This window comes from Bombus vosnesenskii, unplaced genomic scaffold (genome assembly GCF_011952255.1).
Source record: "Bombus vosnesenskii isolate JDL3184/JDL3185 unplaced genomic scaffold, Bvos_JDL3184-5_v1.1 scf7180000013265, whole genome shotgun sequence".
Classification (NCBI taxonomy): Eukaryota; Metazoa; Arthropoda; class Insecta; order Hymenoptera; family Apidae; genus Bombus; species Bombus vosnesenskii.
Window position 1 is genome coordinate 1,236,583 of NW_022882925.1, and position 25,542 is coordinate 1,262,124.

Here is a 25,542-nt window from a genome sequence, read left to right on the forward strand (position 1 = left end):
GCTACGTTTCGTCAAAAATAAAATCGTTATTTTTGTGGATCGACTTTCCGTTGATACAAACAGCTAAAATGTTTCGCCGTGAGTATTTTTCCGTTCGAAACGAAATGTCTATAGCGAACTATTCTGTAAAAAAAGAAACAGCATGGTTTCTCTTTCATCGATAAACTCGTCATGCCAAACGTATTTTTGTTTTATTTTTTGATTGGACACCATGCTCCCCTGTGTTTCCAGGCAAATAAGAAGCAATCGGAATCATCTGAAAGTATAAACTCGATGCTACGAAACAGTCGCTAGGGAACGATATCTAGCGCGCGTTCTTCCTTTTATACGAATCTTTGTCGTCTGAAAAGGAAACGATAAAACGAGTCGGTCGGTAGTTAGGAAAAAGGAGTGACGTTAAAGGTGACGTGAAACGAGGCAATCGTTGTATTGACAGTAGGCAAAAAGGCAATAGACTCGAGACGATCGATAGCGCAGGAAGTAGCAAATGTAGTCGGAAATTTAACGTTTATTTTCGTTGATGCTCTTAACAGCCTGCAGATACGATACGATCGTATATTTTTTACAATCCACTCGAATATATATTTTAAATTGGCGACATTTCTTTTAACGTTTCTTTCGAAGGTTAATATAAATTTAATAGCCGCACGGGGATATATTTCTTTTAAAAAGAGATCACACTTCTTCAACGGAAAAAGTTTAGTATATCTGTCGGTGGTTTTAGAGTACTTTCAATTGCCTGTTGGAACCTCAGACCTTTGAGAATTCCCTGATAAAAGATATAAGGAAGTCTGATGGAAAGTTCGTTTGCTCTGCAAAAGTGTATAAAGTAGCATTAACCCTGTGAGTTCTCACGAAAATAACCAAACGCGGTCGTTTTTCCTGTCCTTTGTCCTCTTTTAGATCTTTCCTGTCATTCTACAGATAATTAATTAAATAATTTCTTTTCGTTTGGTTCTAGCGTTACGAATGTTTATGCATTTATGGAAAATTGAAGGGTTAAAATTTAATAAAAAATCATTGCGGAATAATTGGAAGTTAATATTCGTCGATTATGAAATTATCACGTTAATAAATCAAATGCAAAATCTTCTTTTCGTGATTAATTATGACGAGTTTTAAAACTTTCCTCCCAAGCGTCTGGATCATCATCTGTACCATCACCTGGACCATCACTGTTGCCATTTATTTCAGCATTTTCTTCTTGTTCTGTTTTCTTAGGTTTTGTACGATGATGTTCAAATCTCATAAGACCTCTTGCATTTGCAGACACAACCAATATATTCTGAGAGTATAAATCCACTCTAAATGGACTGGTATATAAAATAACTTTGTTTTCTCCACTAGTTATAGTTATATGGTCTGTACTTTTTTAAATTAAATTTAATTTAGATACACGTGGTTGATCCTGAAGAGCATATTCAGGCTCATATCTGTCACGTAATGGATTTTTTTCAATTGATATGGAGTCTAAATGTATTATCCTTTAATGCAGTTAATTGCAATATATAAAGAACTCTTGTAATGCTTCTATATATGTTTTGTTCGTGATTAATTATAATTAGTAAATAATTGGAAGTTGATATTCATCAATTATTAAGTCACTTATACTGATGAATCAAATCGAAGATCATCAAAATTTTATTCGCGTGATTATCTCCGACTGATAAATACAATTATTAAAATAATTGTATTTTAACATTTATCAACCGCATTAAATTACTATGTTTCGTAATCAGGTTCAAAATCTTCTTTGACCTACTTTTCTGGCCACATCGTTACATTATATCTTGAAACGAATGTTTCTCATGAAAGACAGTCGCCTTTGCAAAGGATGCTTCTCATTTGCTTCCTGTCTCTGTATTCATTTGCTATTCACTGATCGTCACTTACAAATACGCGGCGGTTTATCGTATGTATCATCGTTCCGTGAGAAATCGATGCTAGAAGGCAAGTCGCTCTGAACTTGTCGTTTTGTGGATTCGTTGTTCGCAAGCAGAGAAACGACACGGATGTTCGTCCTACTTTCTACTCGATCATTATGGCAATTCGCGACGAGAACTCCCCTTGGTCTGTCCTCTTTAACTCTCTCTCTCTCTCTCTTTCTCTCTCTCTCTCTCTCTCTCTCTCTCTCTCGCGAAGAAGTGGCAACTTTCAGTACCTTTGAAAAACGAACTTCTTTGTTATGTCAAAATATCTCATTTCTAAAGACTTTATGCACTTTCTAGATATAGAAGAATGTAGGAGAAAGACAGAAGGCGCAACCTTTAAATACATTATTTCCTAATGTAATATAAAACTTTTTGAAAGTTTCAATTTATGTGCCGCGAGATGATGAAAATGTAACTTTAAAAATTCATTTCAGTTTTCTTCATGTTTTTTAAATGGAAACGGAATGTACGATCCGTTTTTCATAGATACTCGACATTAAACGTTATATTTGACGTTAACATAAAATTACACTTTATACAATATAACCTTTATTTTAATTTCTCTGGTAAAAATTTCATATTTTATGTAATTATGGGATTTCACTCTGCAAAGTCGTAAATCTTCCGTGCGTCCAAATGGAACAGGCGGTTCTTATTTAAATATCATTGTAAGATTTATTAAAAGGCCAGAGAGGAAATATCTTCGTGAATTACATTAAATAGATGTTTCACGAATAGAGGATTGATTTTCGGCGAAAGTAATTAAACCATAGAGGGAATTGCGGACGCATTTCGTCTGAACTACATCGTATTATACTACTTGCGCGATGCACGTATACGCTGGAAATTTCCAAACATCGTGCAGTACAAGCCAGGAGTGTTCTTGGCAAATCGCTTTGAGGATTCATTAAGGAGAAACCTTGTCGTATTTGCCCGGTTATTCTCTTGTTCCTCTAGGTATTTTTCCGAGTGGTCGAACTTGCGTATGGATGTGACATTTTGCCACCAGTTTATGCTTTAATCTCGCCAGTTGTTAACATACTTTAACTCCTATATCCTGAGTTTTAACGTACTTTTAAATCTTGCCTCGAATATTTCGCATTTTATAATCTCAAACTTCACGTATTTTAAAGTTTTACGCCATCGTTTAACTCTTTTGCGAAAGAATTTTCGGACTTATTTTTATTCGAATTTACCAACGTGATACTAAGACATTCGGAAGTTAAATCGATCAATTCTATTTCTTAAGAAATTCTCAAGTTTAGTCCTGGAACATACGATTAATGGTCAATTTATTTTCAATGTATGATCAGCGTTTATCCCGTCTATAATTATGAAAGTTAACAATTCCTGTATTAGACCGATAAAAGATGGAAAAATCTTTCCCTCTTCGAGAAACAAAACTCTTGACGCGAAAGAGTTTCAATGTGAAAACTTTAGAGTCGTCGATCGATGATAACAGAAATTTCCAGATTGAAAAGGGGTTTAACGCTGAAAATTTCTATAAATTTCAAAATATAACGATCAATAATATTTAATGGAACATTATAAACCACCCAATCTTGCGTTATAATCTCTTCGCGATCTTTTAACAAATCAGCTAATACTAATAAATATTTTATAATTCGACGCGTACAATCTAAGACCCATAAAAAGGAAAAATGAAATTATTCCGAAAGAACTCTGAATTAAAATCATTTCTATGTTTCTATCCGACTATCCGTATTAATGTTGTGAATAAATGTTTCCCATTAGAAGCTTCCCCTGGGAAATCTGTCGGTTAATTATTATTTCATCCTTGCAAGCTTATCAGTATCGTGCTGGTAATACAATATCTTGCATCAGGATTCATTAATTTCTCCCGTTAATTAACCTGTGGGTTTAGAATCGATTATCTGTTAAAGAGTCGAGTAAATATTAGTCACGGTAGATGCGTTGAATTCTAACCCGGTTAATCTTGGTGTGTATTAAAGCTTGTGGTTTAATGCATCGGTTATGACTATGTATAATGTGTACCTAGATCGAACCTGTGCCTTCTTTATGTTCTACGAGCGCAGGTAACAACACGGAATTTACCTCGTAGATTGCTCTTTAACCGCGAAAATATCCTCGCGATCGTAACTGAATAAATTTTGTCTCATACGTTCGAATGAGGAAAGATCAGTTGGCCGTTGAAAAATTGAAAATAAGAGACAAGGTTCAAGCTCGAATCGTTTCCACTGTTCGAGTTTTGCTCCTTAGAGAATCGAACGTCGCCTCGAAACTTTCGCCTTGGTCCTTATAACTTCGAACAAAGGAGATTTGACATAGAAATCGAACTTCGAGATTTTTCAATTTATAACATTGGGCCGATCAACTGTATATTTTAATAGACGAACGAAATTTTAGTAGTTGTTTCTCTTTGGGTTTGAAAGTGGTCAATAGAATTTGGAGAACGATAGAACTCGAATTATCAGAAAACTAGTAACGAAATGATCGATTATTGGAAGATCGATTAAGAATGGTAATGGAATAGAAGTTGAGAGATATTTTTATTGAAAATTTTGCATAATCCCTGCATTTGTTTTGAAGGGAAGAAATGTAGTCCGTGTAATAAGAGGTGTGAAATTGTTAGATCGAACTGGATTATCAAATGCAATTTTAACGAACATCTCCTGTCACGCTTACGAACTCCATCGGAAGCAACGAAAATGTTAGTGTTTTACTCTCGTCGTACAGACAACCCACTGTATGTGTTCATACGTGGATTCAAATCAAACTATGCTATATGTAGATTTAGATCAAACTGTGCGATATGTACATTGAGATCAAACTATGCAATACATATGTAAATTCAAATTAAATTGCGAGCTGTGAATGCGTGCACGCGTTCCATACCATCTAATTGAATATTTTCTTTCTCTCGTACAAAGCTTATAGGTAGTACACAGAGAAGAGCAAAAGGGAGTTTATGGAATAAGAAGAAATACCACGATTTTATAAAACGGATTTATATTTAAATAAGAGAAACGAATAAATATCATTTATACCGCAGGAGACTGTTACCAAGGTGGTAAAAAATAGAAAATAAAATTCATACCACTGCTTATGCTTCATAATTCGTTGCCACGTGAAATATTTCGGTGGAGAGAGAAAAATATCGAAAGAGAATATTTTCTCTCGTGGTCGTGTTTTTACTTTCACGCGAATGGTGTTGCACTCGAGCCACGAGATTCAACGTTACGAATTATCGGACAATTGTTCTACTACGAAGACGCAGATACATTCCACTCTAGACGCATGCGTGTGTTGCAGTTTGTTAGCGTGGCATTGTTATACAACACTATGTACATGACATATATGTGCCTGCGGGTTACACGTATTACCATGCTGCCTTTATCAAACTGAAGTCTACTTGTTTTAGTCTGCTATATTTTGGGGGATAAATACGATGCCAAAGGAATTGCAAATAATTTTTTAGCCGCTGGCGAAAGTATTCGAATACTCGTAGAGAACTTTTATCGATATGTTTTATCGCATACTGTACGAAACATTTGGAAATTGGGACGCACGCGAGCAACACATATACAGTGATAGTCAAAAGTGAATATACGTCTTGAAGGCACGAAATTGATTCGGAAGTATATATGTTAGGCGTTCGTGTATCGAAAGGTCGTAATTCGTGGAAGAAAAATTGCGATTGTAAAATCTTGAACAGAGATCCTATATTAAGGACATTATGCAGCTTTTACGCGACACTAAGAGAAAAGTGGATTTTTGACGTAAAGAAAATTATTTCTCAATTTTATCGACATTTCTGTCGAGTGCTTCTATATAAGTATTTGATTTTTCACTTGTTAGTGGCAGAAGCTTTACGACGAGGACATGCAGTCTTTTACGGGATATTCTTTCCACTCTGGCGAGGGGAAGCGAAAGTAAGACATTACGTTGGTGCAACAAAAGGGTAGTTCGATATGAGCCAGATGATTCTGATATATGGGTGCTTTCACGGAGTTGAAAAGCGAGACGTTGCAATCTTCAGCCTTGACAAAGCTTCGGGAAATTCAAACGATCCGCCAAACTTTGTATACGAAGATAAGCACAAATATGATAAGTACATTTTTGTTGACTCGCTGATTTGAAGGTCGAGATTGACTCACTTTGTGACTAATTAGAAGAATTTTTATATGATTAAAAATTAGAATTTAATTTAAATATGTGTCGTTAGAAATTGAGATGAATCCTTGAAGATTAGGTTCAAGGATATGAGTCTTTTTAAAAATAGCTGATAGATCGGCCAAGTTTTATGGGAGGGGAACAATTTTTAATTCAAGCAGTATTTTAATATCTTCGATGCTGCAATATCAGGCTGAAAAATATTTTGAAAATTTTCAAGAGCGATGAAAAAACACGCGTTTAACTTCAAAACTAAATTTCAATACAGACAATTTTGATAATATGCAAAATGTCACGTCGGGCGACACTCTACCTAAACCAGGCCACACACTGTGGGCAAGATGGGAACCAGATGTCCGTTAATCCTTACTGCGTACACTCAATAGTCTTAAGGACCCATCATAAATCTCAGGAATTTGCTAGCTAAGGTCCTTCAGACCCAACAAATATCTTTCTTCTAAATCACTTTCTAAAGATTGTCTACCACGGCTTGACACGGGAAAGTTAGGTTTTCCCACTTACGAGGGCGGCCAGACCCTGTCTAGCCCACCAACCTTCGTTTATCCAATCAGAAGCAATGTATACTGCCCTCACTTTCCTGACCAAAAATGTCATGAACAAATCCGATGGTCCCATGCGCTAGACACACCCATCGCTAGCTTTCCTCCGACACAGCATCGGCACGGTAAATTACTTATTGTACAACGTTAGAATAGTCAACATGTCAGTTTCCTTCTCCTATTGCTACGTCAACTATAATAAAAACTCTACGAGCCTTGATCTTCTATCACCAACGAATATTGTGCCAGTGTATCGCATCTCTATACGCTAAATCATTGTCGACGATATATAAAATGAGCAACGGTGTAACTTAAGTGTTAAAAATATAAATTTTATAACCCTGTTAATCGCAGTGTTATACCCTCTCAACCACCCCTATTATCTTAACGGAAATCAGGGGATCGATCAACTCGTGGTGTCGATTATTATAATCGTAACGGGAATTTACGACTCCCGTTGACGTGTTTCCTCGCGATTGTGCCTCCCCGCGATTGGTCGAAAATACACAAAATGTGACTCGTTACGTTCTTCTCCGACGATCTTCACGTGAGAAGCATCGTCACAAACGAAGGAGATTATCTGTCTTGTCAGTGGTGCAATATTTATGGTATTTCTATTCGTCTTTATAGGAGACGATTTTAAGAGAAAGAGCAGAGAATTTGGTCTTCTGTTGTGAGAGAATCCTCATGGTTTTCAAGACTCGGATACCTTATACGATTCGATAGCAGTTTTGGATTCCGGGATCAGGTTATAAAGTTTGATTGCAAATGGTTACCCTCCAGAGGATTCCCCGGGGATCTTTAAACTCGGTGACAGTCGTTGTGCCCAATAAAATGATAACAGTGGCGGATATTATACGAGACAGTAGACATTGCGAAGGGCGTCGACGAAATAATATTGAAACGAGAAAATGTAAATTTGGTGACAGGAAAATATATTCATCTCCGTCGAGTATTAAATGTTAGATTCTTGGGAAATTTAATGATTATTAATTTTAATAAAATCCGTCTCGTTCGAGCACATCTGACAGATCAGCGATTATTATAAAATAATTTATAGAATTACTCATTTTCTCTCTTCTGTGACTTTTCGTTATTAAGTACTTTTTTCTCCAATTGAACGTTACGAAATTCCAATTGCTGCAAAATTTTTGCATCCAATTTTTCAACAACGTGGAAAACATTGGCCGTGATACGTTACGTCACGTCGTTCTTATATTTTTAGCGACGATCTAAGTTTTTTTAGAGCATTCTATGGGGCGAAACCCGTGGGATATCCGGTGAAAAAGTCCGCGGATGCTTCGATAAGAGTCCATTCGTATTCCGTCGAAAGGAAAATGGTGAATACGATGACCCGTGACCCTCTGGAGAGAGTGAGTGTTCGATATTGCTGTTTTTTTTGCCAGGAATAGATCGCTAGGAGGTAGTAGGTGGAGAAATTACACGACGATCGTTCGCTGGAATTGGATTTTGCTAATCTTATCGCGCTGTCTTTGCAAATTTCAAACACCAGACAATTCACGTGGAAGTTCCCTTAACGACGAGTTTTTTCGAACTATATTTTTCGAACTTTTTACCAAATTTTCCAAAATTCCCAACTTTTTCATTAAATTCGCGATTTTTCATTAATTTCTCAATTTTTCCAAATTTTCCATTAATCTCTCGAAACTATTGATTTTTGTACACTTCTGTTTCTTGACATCAACGTTAAAATTATTTTTCCTAGAAAGTTTTAAACTCGATACAAAACAAAAAAACAAAAAAAAAAACACACGCATCGTAAACACAGCAGATTAAGGAAATTTTATATTCATAAAGAAAATTACGAAACTAGAAGCGTAGGTCGATAGGTTACGCGCAGCGTGGCAAAAATTCACGAATGCTTTTCATGGGACGTACTGCAACCTTTCGTGGGTGCATTCCATCAGAAAGTTTCGAAACGTGAAACGGAGATCGATGTCAAAAGGGTAACCGGAGTACCAAGAATAGAGACACCAGAAATTCTCGAGGGCGCCGATGAGATATTCTATCCTCGTTTGCACTCCAGCTTGCAACTAATCGATTCCAGAAAGTGGATTGGCATGGTGCAGGAATATTTTGTTAGACCAACATAGCCAGGCCGTAGACATACGCGTTACTAAAATACACTGTCGACCAAAAACATTTAGAGATTTGATAATATTTCGTACAAGTTGAATCCGTTCCAGCCTTCTTATTTTCTAGTTATTTTATGATAAATCTCTCGTTTTATCCTAATAATATAAAATAACGAAGGCATGAGAATTATTAGAGCTTTTTAACGAAGACAAGTAGATCTTGCAATATTTGTATCTGACAGTGTATAGAGTTCTTTTAAAGATACTTAATCTTTTCTTTCTTTTTAGAACAGCTCTCGAGATGACGTGAAAAAAGGGTTTCGTTAAAAGTGGATGGGCAAAAATAACGTACATGCTCAGCTCTTTGTCCGAGGATCGAGGAAATGAGCATGTACAGAAGCGGGAACTACAGTTTCGTGGAATTTTTATTAAATCCCGAGAATCTCGATGCCCGAGTCTTTTTCCGCGTGGCATCTTAAAATTAGTAGAGACGAATATCTTTGTTACATCAGAGATTTATTCTTACAACGGTGATTTCTATTTTACAGGGAATCTTAACATCGCGGATTAGCCGCGCGACGAATGGTTATCGCGGGAGAATTTGTCTTCGGAATGTTATTGTCACATATAGATATGTTGACTACAATTCGTATCTCTTCTAAACCGACAAACTACTGATCGTTCGGGTATCGCTTTAATTTGTCGCTTTCTATAAGACGAACGTTTCGTTTGTACGAAAAAATAAAATGTATTTTCAGTGTTGCAACGCAGGTTTTGTTGAAAAATGCCTGACGAATAACTCTACGAAAGGTCGTACAAATATAAAAAGTTGCCAACGTGACGATTTATGATTACAAATTTGATATACCCATTCAACAGAGGCATTTTGGTTTGCTTCAGGGATTGTTCGATTACAACCGTGAAATTTGTACGAAAAAGGAAATTCGTCACTCCAATCTCGTAATACAAGTTGTGTTGTTTGTTTGACAAATAGAAGCATAAAAGTTCGTAAAAATATTCGGTCGCAGCATGACGCTTCATGGTTAAAAATTTGATTTACAACGATTTAACAGAGCCATTTTTCTTTCCTTCAAAGATTGCATTTTGAAATTTATCGCAAATTTTAGTTAAACGTCTCGTGGCGACTGTAAATTTGATACAGCCATTTAACAGAGTCATTCTTCTTTTCTCATAGAGATTGCACTTTGAAATTTGTCGTAACTTTTAGTTAAATGTCTCACGGTGACTCCAAACGTAAAAGTAAAATACGCGCGTCAAGGAGAAGAAATATCGTTTACGTCATAAAAATCATTGGGATTCTTTCGTCGACGTACGACGATGTCTAATAACATGTCGTCTTGGGTTTTCGTAAATCAGATTTCATCATTCTCTCGAGAACACACGATGACAGACGTGATTGTGAAACAAATATTAAATTCCATGGTTCTTTTCATGTAGACGTTCGAGAAGAAATATGAAAAGTTATTCTTTCTGATTTCCAATACTCTCCTATTTTATTTCCAATTTAATTTCGAGTTTTTTCCGACGAAATTTCTTATTTTCACTTGCAATTGTAATTTTTTCCTTTCACATTTCTTCCATCTGATATAAATGAAGTTGGAAGAGGGAAGTTGTCGTAAACTTATCGACCGTACACGAGTTCGAAAATATCACGAAAGGAGCACGTAAACTCGTCCATTGTGCGATCAAATTTATTTGAAAAGAACTCGGTCTATACATTTTTGCATGCACATATACACATATACATCCTTATTTCCTCTGAAAATATTATTAGTTTAAGCTGATTCTTGTAAGCTATGGCGAATGGAGGCACGTGCACAAGTGCATCCGTGACATGCATAGTATTGAGATTTAGACAAGTTGCTCTTGAAGTTTCTTTAGTCAAAGTACCGTGCAAATTGTTCCTTTATAATCGGTTTTATCTGTTGCCTGTACGTGTGAAATGTGTTCTAATTTATGAGGATCAGTGTCTCGTATGAAAGAAGGTACACGCGGGGAAAATCTTAAGTTTCTTTAGAAAAAGAAACTTAAAAGAAAGTGTTGATTTTTAACTAACAGTAAAAGTAAAATTTTTCTTAATGAAGTGAACTGAAATGAAATTTAAAACATTTAATTAATGCAAAGCAGATATTTGAGTTTATAACGTAGTAGCGAATAAACAGGAAAATGTTTATTCGTATATTCAACTAATTATATCATATATATTTTATTTCCATTTTTCTTTTATAACGTAGAGATTTAAAGATATATTTCTACTCTGAAGCATTATAAATAGAAACTGACTTTCAAATTTTTATTTCAAGTAATATAATATAATGTTTATTTTACACGTATTAAAATGTTCATTTGCAACAAGATATGGAATAGTCTCGAAGTTGATTCGCATAAATCGTAGAACAATTGAATCGTTGTTTCTTGAATAATATATCGCGCAAGTAGCGTCGTATGCATGTTGATGGAAAGCGTCAAGTGCAGAGAGCGTCAGTTTTCAGAAGAATTTTTTACTCTTCTGATCGACGTGTGGTCACTGCGTCGTCTGTTATCTCGTTCGATATAAATGTCAGCTGAGAAGCATTATCGAACATCTGATTTATGACAGAGCTTAGCCACTGCCGATCGGTCTTCTGGCGTCCGTGATTTTTCACATGTAACGTTATCACGATGAGAGTTTCACCATGTATAGCAGCAACGATGATACAGAGTATAGAGAGATACTAAATTAAAGCATCGAGTAGCAGCATTGATTAATACAGTCATATCTAGAGTTATCGGTACATAGTATTTTATTACTCCCAACAAAGGGTAAACCAAGACTCTAAACAGTATTTTATAATTGAAATTTTTAATTTAACGAGGGATCGATATAATTAATATTTACATTTATTCGTTAATTTATGGCGCACTCGACAACAAATACCGCCACTCGACACTAACTTCTACCGCATGACGATAGCGCAGTAGTTAGCTCCTTAGGTTACGAACGTTCGGGACCCGGGTTCGAATCCCGGCGCTCGTAGTCCTATTTTTCTTCCACGCATATAAATTAGAAGAAAAATAACAGTACCCCCAGCAGGCGTCATCTACAGCCAGCATCTATACAATCATCAGGGACACAACTACACCTCAAATTTATTAGTATCTTGCTTGCATGTATTACGCTATTGAATCAAGTGCGGGTAAAAGTTTTCAATCGCTGCTTAAATTGAAGAATTTGAGAGTTAGCTTCAAAGAGAAAGAGTCACAACTGATCTCAACTTCGTTATGAACATTATTAGTAGTTACAAATTTACAAGAAACAAGTTAAAAGCGATTCTGTTACACAAACCATTATAGCGTATGATATGTTGTATATTCATATATCCAATTTTACGCATTAACCGAGGATTGCTTTTACAATCCATTCGTTCTGACGCTATTATAAACTTCGCCATATCTTCCTCAATGGATTATAAATACAACGACGAGTATTCCGAACGTAGAAACACAGTTAAATTATCACAGGTGCGGATTTATTCATGTGTGGTTGGTTCGTATTTTTCGATGGTAGTCTGCCGGGATTAAAATTGTTTTCTCTCGGTTAATAGTTATCCCGTGGACAGAGTGTAATTTGCTGTCCCTTTATTTACCCACTGAACATGATCGCTTTACTGTTTCTCCTGAAACGCTTACCTTTACCGAATGTAATTTCTATGGAAAACTAATTAACGCAGAAATTTGCAACGAACCGTTTGCCTTTCTTTTACACGGTGATACGTACGCCACGCGTGTTTGATGGATACCGATTTTACATTGTGTCCGTTGTAAACTCGACGTGCGAACGCTTTCCATCGTGAACAATATAATATCGGTGTACAGTGTGCACATACACCAACGATATAGGTACTGGCGTATGAAAGGGGCCTTATTACAAACACAAATTTGCTTTCTGAGCGACGATCGCGAGCGAATTACAATTAGTTGATTTGATAGAATTTAATAGAATTCCCAAAGGAGCGAGTAGTTTCGTCAAACACAAAATTCCATTTAAGGCTGGATGCACACGAGCGACATTTTACCGTCCGAACCCGCTGCTACCATATGTCTTTCTTTGTTTTCCTATCAAGAACAACAAAGATAGACATATGGCCACAGCGGGTTCGCGCGGTAAAACGTCGCTCGTGTGCATTCAGCCTTAGAGTGCAAACATTGTTGGGAAATTACGTCGTTGTGAACTGCATTAAGATATTTTAAGAACGTTTGAAGGGTTTTCTTAGTGTAACCACAGACGAGTTAATCAATAGCGTAAGGTTACCCTCAGACTATCAATATATATCGTCGATATATCAAGTTTCTCAACTAAAAGGATCAATATGTATTGTCGATGTGATGTTATCAATATTTATTGACAAACCATATTTTCGTTGAGAACTGAGGTATGTGTAGTTGTCGTTCGTGATACAAGTAGCTGCTGGCTGAAGACGTAGACGTCGCTATAAGCTACTGCTGCTGCTTTCTTCTCATTTAGGTGCCATGGAAGAAAAATCGGAGCGCCGGGATTCAAACCCGGGTCCCGAACGTTCGTAACCCAAGGCGCTAACCACTGCGCTACCGTCGTTCGGTAGAAGTTAGTGTCGAGTGGCGGTATTTGTTGTCGAGTACCGCCACAGAGCCTTGTAATATTGGTAATATATTGATTGTCCGAGGGTAGCCTAACGATGTTCTGCGTGAAAGTACAGCTTGATTGCATCAGTCAGAAGCTGTGTAAATGGGGACGCAGCGGTTTTTCGAATTTGTCGTCGCGAAAACTGTTTTCGTTTCAAACCCGTTTTGGGCTCCATATTATAGAGATACATTTCTTTTTATCAATTATCGATAATGGAATCATAGTTTCTCTGATGTTTCTGCTAGGAAAACGTGGTATGTACACTTGACAAAACTTGAACCATAACTAGAAGAACAAATATTCATGATGTCATTCGACATTTCTGTTAACAAATACCGTGCAAATTTCGTAATTTTTCCTATGATTTCGTACCAAGAGTTTTACGAATTAAGTGTTCTGTAATTTTTAAATTCCTGCTGAAAATTCGTTGATATACTGAGCGTGTATGAGCGTATACTGCGAGTATATATTATTTTATAATATATACCTGTTCTATATATACTGGTGTAAAGTATACGCATTTTGATATCAAGATAAATATACAGAATACTTTTCAAATTCGATAATATCTACGCAACTGACTGTATATTTATCGTGTATTTAGTTAATAATTTGTTTGTTACGGTATAATCTAGCGTATACGTAACATCGAGCGTGGCAGGATTAATTACGCATTTTCATGTTATTATCTCTTGTTTGTTATCGTTGTCAAATGGATGATGGATAAAGGGGAAATGTAATATAACGAGTGAAAGAACATATTATATATTGCCTTCAACATGTTTTCTCGAAAAATCGGAACTGGCTTTTGAATCCTTCCAATTTTCATCTCTAATTTATCCTATTCATCTTTGTAACGATTACAACGCGACGGAAACGGTATATTTTAATATTTTGATTTCCGATTAAATACGCGAGCTGTTGTGACAGAATTCATAATGACGAATTGTAAAATGACAGCGTATGAACGACACTTGTCGTGATAAATTTCGGTGACGAAGTCGATAAAGCGAAAGAAGATGTATTTATCACACTCGAATTAACAATTGGCGTTCGTTTATCTTCCTTCGAACAGGTATACAGTTTACTATACGTATTTCGCTGGAAATTGGATGGATGCACATAAATTGTAGAACGAAACTTCAAGCTTCCTAACTTGTTGACCCACTTGGTAGTCACCGGTGATTCAGGTTACGATTTTCTTTAGTACGAAAAATTGTTCATGCGATCGATGTAGATGACATTGCCAGAAAGGGGTGCGCAAATACGATAGAATATCTTTTTCCGAAAATTAATTGTTAATTTCAATCTGTCGTCGTCAGAACAAAATACATAAAACTGGCGTGGCAGGAAATTACATCGACGTTGTTTCGTTCCGCTATTTCGTGAAATTGCAGCAGCTTCTAGTGTTTGCTACTTTTCTGCGAGTTGTCAATATTTTGCGTTAATATCGTAGAAATACGTTTCATTAATTGAATTCTCACAAGAGGTCCCGTAAGATTTTCTTTACTGTTGTTTTAAAAATAGAAAGGGATTTTTCTCCCTCCGGCGGTAGCGAAGTTTGCATAATTCAGGCATGACACTTCAGAGAAGATAAAGTGACGAAGTTGAATCTGAAGTACAATTCGTGGCGGAAGAATGTCGCGTATCATGGGGAAATAGTGGAAAAATTTCCATGGCATTCGTGGTAATCTCGCGGGGATCCAAAAATTTGTGTTTGCAGTTTAGAGCGCGACGTTTCGAAGGGAAAGCGACAATTTCACGGGCAACAAACCAAGGCAATTTGCAATTTGCAGAGTGCCCTGGCGTCGGTGAGCTCATTCTCCATAAGAAATTCGTCACTTCGTTAAAGGGAATTGCCAGAGTGAAACTCCGATGTTATCGCGTCGGATTTTCCCGAGCGAAACCCGACGCCAGTCTCCTCGAAATTCTCACGAACATTTTCGCCGCTCGATTGCACACCACAATACTCGCTTCTGGACATTTATCTGGTAAAGCTTTAGTTGCCTGGATATCTAGCAGTCTTTATTGCTAACTTTATCAACGATTTTCGATCTCGCGAGGACATTAAACGACAATAGAGGTAAAAGTGAAATTTATGGAAAAGTATAAAAACGACAATAAGTTTAGAGCATATATAGGGCTGTTACATAAATTTGCGTTTTTATCTTTTTTCTACGATCCGAGAAAACGGAGATAATTATAAGTTATAACCTAGCAGAATTAAAACTTTTTTATTGGATATTTTAAAGAAGGCTTAAATTTAAGGGGGCAAATATAAAATTGATGATAATTTTCGGTTATATCGGGTTGTAGCAAAAATTCGCCCTGTTTTTATTTTTATCTGCAAACGAAGAATACGCGGTAAATATATATATATATATATATGTTACTACAATCTAGAATTAGATCTTGCTTCGGGTATTTTAAGAATTTTGGATATCACCCTTTGAGTCTCCATTCACATATATCTTATCTAAACGTCAAGCAATAATAAATTTTTTGTTTTAAGTATAATCGTTTCCTGGGTAAATAAATAGTTATTAAAACACACACACACACACACAAACGTACACACAAATTACGTGAGCGTTACAAGAGAGTGTCATGAAAGTATCAAAATATTCTTCAATTTCTGTCGTATAAAAAATTGACAAATATTTCACAGCGCGTTATTGGCTTGTCAACGAGCTAAAAGCTCTATATTTTGGCTCGATACGTAGCGTCAAAATGATTCAGCTACTTTGGAACTTTCCTCTGATCCTATAGCTTCGTAATTCGATGGTTGATACGATCGGACTCTCGGGGGAGTTTATAAGTTCGTGAAAGAAGAACCCCGAATAACACGAAGCTGAAGAGAAATTATTATTAGTTGAGAGTTGTTTACGAACGGAGGATCCGTTTTTAGCCACTTCCTGCTGCTTTGTCATGCCTGTGTCAGCATAACGCCTACGTAACTTCGTTCAGCTAGCTTTAAAAAAGTTGCACGACAAACTTGAAGTTGCTCGTCAACTTTGCTACCACATTTCGTGTTCGAGTTATCATATGGCGTGCGCTACTTTCCCCTTTCCCCTCGTTTCACTTCGCTTTTAGGTCGTGACTTACACCACATGCCCATTCAGATAGGAGCATTTTCCGATAAATGAAACGCTCGAGGACTACAATGCATACACTCATAGAATTTACGTATGTATATGTAGATATATATATAGACGAATATAAAAGTTCGATGATCGTAACAGGGTTAATCAATCGTTACAAACAATTCGTGTGTTTCATGAACAAGCCACAAGGAGAGCGTTCAAACAATTATCACCTAACGCGATAGCAGTTGATAACAAAGTTTGCATTTTGCGATCTAATAGAACGTAGAATTCATTCAATGGATTAATGAATAATAGACGGTGGTCGGTGTTCTGCTTGTTTCATTATGCTTTTCGCTCGTCTACTTCGTTTGCAAGTGAGTTTTCGCTCAATTTTACAATTTTATTCCTCTTGATCAAACATGAAAACCATAAAAATCTTTTCCCTCGATCTCAGTTCTGTTCGTTTTCACGATGTACACGGGAAGCGTACGGGGTAACGAGGTTTCAAGAATTTTCTTCTATTTCGATATGTTTGATTCGTAGAATAAATTCACAACGAATCGTGGCCATAAGTTTCCCACTAAACCGAGCTTTTATCACCTTCACGTTCATTTTACTTTACAGCCACAGGTTTTCTATAACGCACCGATAAATCACTTACAGCATACGATACAACAACAAACTGATGCAATTTTCATTTCGTGACGGGAATCTCGAGTTTCAGCCGGTAACAGCTTTGCAAGATTGCACCGACTGATCGATGGTCTCGCATTACCTTTATTTATTCACCTGGACGTCCGTATTGTACGTCGATTCTTCCGCCTGGAACCTGCTTACACGAACGAGTGCCCCACGCAGGGAGGATTGCGCAACAGCCAACAGGATAGCTCGTCCGTTTAAAGGATACAAAAGGCACAGCATACCATCGCGAATATATCGATCTCTAGCTCTTGTGAGTTAGCCAACCCGTGTACATTTAATGACGGAGGTAACAACGCGATGAAATAATGACGTGGAATAATTAACTTAATTGAGTATTAGAATAATTTACAATGTGTATCGGTGGCCATAAGTATTATCCATTTATTGGAAAATTCTAATTATAACTATTTGGTGCCTAATATTATAAGGCAGATACGAAGCGGATAAAATAACAGATTTATAGTAAAATGATTAAATAGGAAACCTCCTTAAATCCTCTTTATACTAAATAGATATATTTTATATCCTAATATTTATGAGCGGCAGTGTATCGTTTTGCATTCTTTTGTAACTGATTCAGTGTTTATTGATTGAAATTAATTAAAAACTGGTTGACGTGCAATTTTCATTACATTATATTCACGCATTATTCTTTGATAAAATGTTATTGACATTGTTAATGGTATAAATTGATTACTTGCTTCGTTATTTTTTTTTCATTCTTAATTAAAGTATTCTTAATTAACAGATAAGGTCACTCAATTTTTGTTTTATTTATATTATGGTGCGTATTAACCTTGAGCGAAGGTTGCGAAAGAAACAGTCGACAAAGGGAAGAAACTAGATCTATCAAGAAAAGCCACCAGTTGAGTGTATTCGATCTTGAAAGGAGATTGGCTTGCGTTCAGAACGTACTAAAGTGAAAAAGGCGAAGGAAACGATTTTTCATACGATATAACGTGGGATGTTGACGAATCATTGTGTCGAGAGTCTTTAGAGTGTCGTACGTAAAGAAAGAGTCGACAGAATCGTTTAATCGTTTAATCGTGTTAAAGGTATTGGATTAATTTATAGCAGTCACCATACATTTACTCATTTGTCATTATAATGAACTATGATTTACCGTCTACAAAATTTCCATACTGTGTATAATCATCTCTCGTACAATATTTCATATTTCCTGTTGATAGTGACACGACACGTGTTGGAAACTGAATCCAAATATTTAGTGGATGAAATTAACGAGCGCTCTGAACGCGTTAGCAGCTTGATTGGTAGCGGATTAAGCAATTATCAAGTGGCATTAATTTAATGAGTGTAGAAACAGTTGCGTCTCGGTTCGTTCTTAAACGAATCGCGACTTTAACATTCTAATTAAAGTCGTTATCGATTGTTGCTCGACTATGCAGGGCACAGTACAATATAAATTAAATGTCAGTCGTTGCAACTGTCCTGGGAATGATGGCAAATATTTCGTCGTCAGACGCGGAATTTCATAGTGAAATTACTTTATTGGATTGAACTGGCTGCTTGTGAAATCGGCACGGTGCATCAGTTGGGCCGAAGCGCAATTTATAACGAGATGGAAAATATTTTCGATACATGAAAGCTTATTTATTGCACTGTTGTATTTAAAATAGTAGTCCAGATGTGCACGGATTGTTTTGTAGTACTGTTCGAACTAATTTTGTTGTCTCTTAAATTTGAAGGGTAAATTCGATTGTTAATTTCTTTGGTGAAATAAAAATAGTGTAGAATATGAAAGTATTATTAGAAGAAATAATAATAATACGAAGTTTAATATATTTGCAACTGATTAACTGATATATAAATAGAACCGCATTTATTCGAACGAAATTTTAATCAATGCTCGATTAAGTGAGTTTAAGTGTTTGTGGAATCCACTTATATGAACGCGAACTTCATATAAATGGAGTTCTACCGTACAATGGTACGCCGATAATTTTTGTAACCACTGTTTGCACTTTTTATGATACCAATCACAAGAACTCGGTTATTCTTTTAACGTACTAACTGTCCGCCATTCCATAACAATTTTATTAATTCCGCCACTTGCTCGTAATAAACCAGAATTGCCGCAACAAATATTCGCGACGTAGCGTTTCTCATTACGCGTTTCTTTTTTCAATTTCATTGAAGCCGAAGCCTTTAACGTGCCCGTTTCTCTTATATGCGTTCGTATGGTCGTCCTGCGTGTCGTTTAAATGTCGCGTTTCATTGAAAATTCTCTCACGCTCAAACATATCGAAGCAGGTTCGATTTGAATCAGAGATGTATTCGTAGAGAGCATTGAAACGGGTTGTACGCGCGTTCAAAAGCGCAGGAATAATTTCGTTATTCGACGCGCAACTGCGCCGCTATGTTTCCTGCAACTCGCTCCGTTATACGCGCCTCGATAAAGTCCAAAGTCTTATTAAACATTTAGTACGTTGCGCAATAGCGAAAGTTGCAAAGTCTCCGCCATAGCTTTGTAGTTGGATACGCCATCGTTCGACGCCGGAGACGGAATTGAAAATTCGAGGAGATCGGAAATCACGAATGAAATTCCTATACTAAAACTTCGTTTCCATCGAGCTTCTGCTGGACTTCGGTCTACACCTAATTCGATTTAAACCAGCTCACTGTTTGGTCGAGCACATTAGAAATTTAATATAGGAATGCTTCGCGAAGAAGATTTCGGCAGACTAGCTAAGCGACTTGTTGTTAGTCCGAGTGGGAAAGCATCTCACTTTTCTTTGATTCAGTTACATCGAGAACAGAGCCACGTACGGAATAGAATGATTTTGCGTTCTTCTACTTCTTTCTTTCCTTTCGCATACTCTTGAATAACTTTTGCATTTTCTATTTAAATCGGTTTGTCGGGAGTATAGATTTTTCGATTTCCAAAGCTCGAAGACTTCGAAGCTTGAATCTCTGTATCTTCATATCCCGAGATCAGAAGCTGAGGTTTTTTTTTGGATTCTTCAGACTCTATAGCGCTGCGGATCACATAAATTTCTGAATCTAGTTAGCATAGATTTTCTGACCCCTAAATTCCAGTAGATTCGAGACTTGAATCTTCGAATATTTAAATTGTGCGTAATCAGGAGCCACGACTTTTACATCTTTTGAATTGTACAGCATCTGGATGATTTACTTCTGAAATTATGCAAATCAGGTACCTCGAGGAGAAATCTGGAGCAGAGTCTTTTACGATATTGTCGTGGAATAGTAATAATAATGGAATTCTTTGCATTAAATGAATATCAATAAAAATCTGTACTATTGACGAAATCACTTGGTAATCATGGGTAGTCATAAAGTAAAATTAATAATAATAATAGTAATGAGAATTCCTATTTTATCACTCTTATAATCCTTCTCGACTAAGATTATTTATCTCAGATGAGAAAAATACTTGTTCGCATATTCTATCCTATTCCTTAGATTTGGAAGAATAGAAAGATTTAAAAATGTTTAAATTTTGTTTAATATTCTGGGGCAATTTTAAATGATCATAGGTATACATTTAGAAACCATCGGTATTTTTAAACCATAAAATTGAAACCTTAAACGATACATAGAAAGTGAAGTTTATTTAATGATTCCGGATGGAATCCTATAACCGAAACGCTTTCGCTAACTCTGTTAAAACACTCTCTCTCTACTCGACCAATACATTCGATCGTGTGAATAAAAGAGAGTTGTCGAAAGCAGATGTCTGGATCCGTTTCAGTATGAAACTGAAAGAGAATTGAGAATAAGATCGAGTTTACCTGCGGATCGTTTCGACCGAGGAATTCGCAGAAACAAGAGAGTCAGCTATGATTGCTGGATGAAGAATTGCACGAGCATTTCTACAGCGCGTAGTAACGCTAATTGTAATTAATGCAGTTAATGTAAAGTTTAGTCGATCGTGGTAATTGAACGCAGCTGGTCTGTAATACGATTACTCGCGACAAGAAAATTGCCGGTTGATCCCAGGATGATCCCGGATGGACAGAGATTAGATTCGATAAAAAAAAAAGACACTTCTAATGGGAACGAGTTTAATCAAAACCATGTGCTCCATGACCCAGTATAATTTAATCAAGTTTTTAGAAATACGTAATTTTGCAAAGAGATGCATTTACTGCACGAATGCTTCGTAATTAAATCATGCGGAATATCAGAGACACGAAGCAACTCGCGTCTCGTGACTCGGTCAGGTGCAATTCAACATGGAGCTTTTTCAACACAGGACAGTCAGTTCTTTTATCTCCGGTCGTTATGTAGCATTTAATTATTCCTTGGAAATAGTTGCTGCAACTGTGCCGGAAATGTTCAACCGTGCTTTTAACCACCGTCTCCTATTCTACGCCAAAAATACCTTGTTATCTGTTCGAGTTGATTGCTCTCATTGAAACTTCGTTCTCAATTCCCCTTTCTTCGCAAATGACTTAAAGGTATCTCCTTTCCTTTCGTTTCCCTGCTTCGAAGTAACTTAGCGACTTTTCCGACAGCCGCCCATCCACCGACAGCCAGCCATCGACGAACGATCAGAACCGATCGATCCAATCATTTCGTTTGACTTGTTAAAATTTAGACGAGCTTCTTTCGATCCGTATAAGAAGGTCTTAGATAATAAGTTGGTTAATTCAACTCGTGAATTCCGGTTGATGTTGGTTGGATCATTTTACAACTTGGCACTAAGCGGCAGATCAACTGGAGCAATTGAGATCAGCTTCTTCTTGCGTTTTCTTATCTCCGTCGCGATTCGCCAGTTCTCTGGTTGGGCTTTTCATAGTTGAGTGAAGCAAAAACGAGATTCGCGTGTTTCAGCGCTGGGGACTACCGACGACTGAAGTGTGAAATTTCTAGTAAATTAGTTAAAACGAAAGTTACGTCGAAGAATACGTAATTAACCGAAGCAATGGAGATCAGCTTCTTATCTTTGCCACGATTCGCCGGCTCACTAATTAGAATTTTCGCAGTCGAGCGAGGTAAAAGCGAGACTCGTCTATTTAGCGTTGAAATTACCGATGATTGAAACGTGGAATTTGCAGTAAGAGTTAAAGTGAAAATTACATGGAAAAATGCATAGTTCAAGGAAAGGACGAACTTTTTAACCACGTACTTTACAAAACGTCATTCGAGTCGTCAAGAATTTTTGCTGTTCTTAATTCATAAAATTTCAATGACGATTCTACTCTAGGAGTTTTAACCAAATTACCGACACGTCCGTGTTCTAAGTTTATCTTTTTCCAGCCCGAGGATTGACATATTAGTAGCATGAAAAATGCAATAGATTAAGGAACATTCGTTTCTTCGAAATTTTCGTCTTCCAAGAACGTGAGAACATTAGTTCTGGAGATTCAAGAAGAGAAAATCAATGATTGTTTAGAGTATAACTTTGAATACTGATAAACGTATATTTATGCTTTGAAGATTAAAACTAAAAGCCTCGATTTTTAAGAACGTTTCTTCTCTTCGATAAATAATTGGTAAAAATCGAGTCTATGTAACGGCCAATTGTTGTTAAAATGGTCCTTTGAATAAAAAAAATTGCTTAATATGTATATATGTCAACGAAAAGAAAATTGTTCGTTTTCTAATTAGCGAAAGAAACACAATGGCACAGTTCAAACAGAATTACCGCTCGTTATTCACCATGATAGTACATTTCTAGTTCATCATAGTCCATCGTAATTATTCAAGGACAATTTTCATTTTCGAACACTGTTTCCGTAATTGCGAGACTGGCGAACGTCTCTAAATGACCACTCCACCGTCACGCATTTTGGTTCTAAAACGAGGAATTTCCTTCTGGCGACGTGCGTTTCACGCTCATTAACGGCTTCAAAGAGCGTGCTTCAATAAAGTCTATCTTCTTTGAGTAAAAGAAGAAAACCCTGTGAAAGGGGTTGATTAAACACGTTTTTGCGAAGAACAGCGACTACGCCTCGTTCCGACGAACGAAAATGTTTCCCTCGAGTTCTTTTATTTCACCCTGGACCCTTTTTCATCCGTTTCAATACACACGCTCATTGTTCTGCATGATTTTTGTTCTTGCGCCGGCATTGTTTTCCGACCTCTCTTCAGAAACTTTAAATTGCGTCTGAAAGGAAAAATCAAGACAGTTGTCGCGTAAATTTCTCTGTATTTTACGCTTAAATCTTTTTTTACAGATTTATCTTTTGTGATTCTTCTTTATTTTACGCTTAAATGTTTTTCACAGATTTATTCTTTTGTTATTTCTCTGTACATTACGATCTAATTTTTACGCTCAAACACTTTTACAAATTCATTTTTTAGTCTTTCTATATTTCATGCTTCAATTTCCTTTTTTTTTTCTTTTTTTTTTTTGCGGATTCAACTCCTTGCGATAAATCCGTATAAAATTTCAATGTTACGTTTTCATTTGAATATATTTCCGTATTTCCTGAGAGGTTCAACCGCGTTCGTAGTTTACGTGTGTAATAAAAAGGAAAATATGGTTCCGAGGGGTGTTGGAACGATTCAACCTGACAAGACGCGAATGGATTTGTTGCAGGTGGCCAAGCTGTTCTCCTACACGTGGACGATGGGCCTGTTTCTATGCAAGTCGGTGCATTATATGCAGAGCGTCTCGGCTATTTGCTCGGTCGTCACGTTAACCGCAATGTCGATAGAAAGGTAAACCTGACATTATTACCTTCCCTGGCTCCGTTGTATTTTCCTCCTATTTTCTGCACGTCTTCTTAAACCGTGTCGCGTGTCGAAATAAAAATTGAAAAATGGCTAGCGATGCCTTTCCTCTAATTATTAATTTGGAATATTAATTTACCACTATATTGAATTAACGGTATTAGACAAGCAAATGCAAATAATACTGCAATCTCGAAGATAAATTTGAATAATAATGGTTAATTTAATTCTTAACCCTCCTAATCTCGTGGTTTGATTTAGGTTAATTGGAGTAGTGTATTTTATAGTATAGCATAGTGATTATTAGAGTATAGACGTTCATGCATATTCATGTTTCTGCGAATACAATTAAAGCAGAGATTTAGTTCACCGTGCGTTATAACTATTTTATATAGTTTTGCATTCTATGCATTTTTGTAACTTTAAATTCCTTATAAGCGCGTGAACGTTCACGATCTAATTTTTAGAATCGATAGATTATCGCGTCAGAACGAAGCAAAATAATTATCGTGAAAATTTCTTCTAAATACAATATAATATAGACGTATACATTTTTCAATAAAACCACGCAACTTCCTGTTCTACTTTCGAATGTTCAGGCGCCAAAAAATTCACGGCGCTTTAATCTTAAAGGGAACCGACTGTTCAGAGATTAAAAGTTGGGAAATTATTTAACGCAGCTCCGTCGTCGTGCGCTCGAGAAGCGTAGTTTCGTTTAATTGATGCACTTAAACGAGCTCTCTTAAATTCAATTTATTTAGGTACAGCTGTAGCTTCCCGTGGACAGTACGTTTTCTTTCTATGAAACACGAAAAAATTCGTTTCACGAGGGACCAGCCAAATTCGTTCCATCTCACGGTGTAATTTTATCGCGAAACCGTATTGACCTTCGTGTCCTCGCATTCTGAGAATTCTTCTCTCTTGCGATTAACGATACGCGTGAATTATATTAAATTTCGCCAACCAACCTGTACTTCGTGATTGATAGATTCAACGTGGATAATGATCGATAATGATTACAACGGAGATAGGAGGAGAAAGTTTGACTAGTGGGAAAGGTCGACACAAAAGTGATAAAGCATCCTAGATTATGAAAAAAATGCATAGGTGGGTTCCTTTATTGGATGTTGCGCGAGATAAATCGATCGGAAACTCATATTTTTCCGACCTTCCCTTCCCTTATCGTTTCTTCTTTGTACCTATGTAATATGTTCCAGGAGAAAATAAAGATAAACAAATATGAACCTGTCCGATGTAAAACTGGTCAACTTCACTTTTTTGCAACTGTCTTAATGTCATAACATATTAAGCTACAAGATTAATCTTTGGTTTTTAAGACACTGTAAAGACCTTCTTACTTTTCTTTAAGTAAAGTATATTTTTAAGAAAAGTATATTTTTCGTAAGAAGATAACACAAGCGAAAACAAATTTCAAGAAAAAGTTACAAAATGCAATGCTTGTTAGATTGTTAGCTTTCTCCACTCTTTCATTTATGGAAGTGGCCAATGTATCGTGGATGTCAATCATTTCAAGAGATTGTCATTTAAATGCTCTAATTAGAAACTAAATTAAACGTATCCGTCGAGTCTTTGTATCACTATCTGTTACTCGCCAGTTTATCATAACTCGCCAGTAAAAATACTGTAAAATGGGAAAAACGTTGCCAAAAGTAAGATAATAAA

The 25,542-nt window shown here is 36.5% G+C and overlaps 1 protein-coding gene across 6 annotated transcripts in view; it reads left to right on the forward strand.

Annotated features, from left to right (window-relative positions):
- LOC117242993 (QRFP-like peptide receptor) overlaps positions 1–25,542 on the forward strand; it is an 81,445-nt gene that overhangs the window by 30,985 nt on the left and 24,918 nt on the right. For all 6 annotated transcript variants that reach the window (XM_033510092.1, XM_033510097.1, XM_033510093.1 and 3 more), the window contains one exon: positions 23,726–23,847. In XM_033510092.1, the coding sequence (XP_033365983.1) occupies positions 23,726–23,847 (122 nt within the window). The remainder of the gene's footprint in view (positions 1–23,725; positions 23,848–25,542) is intronic.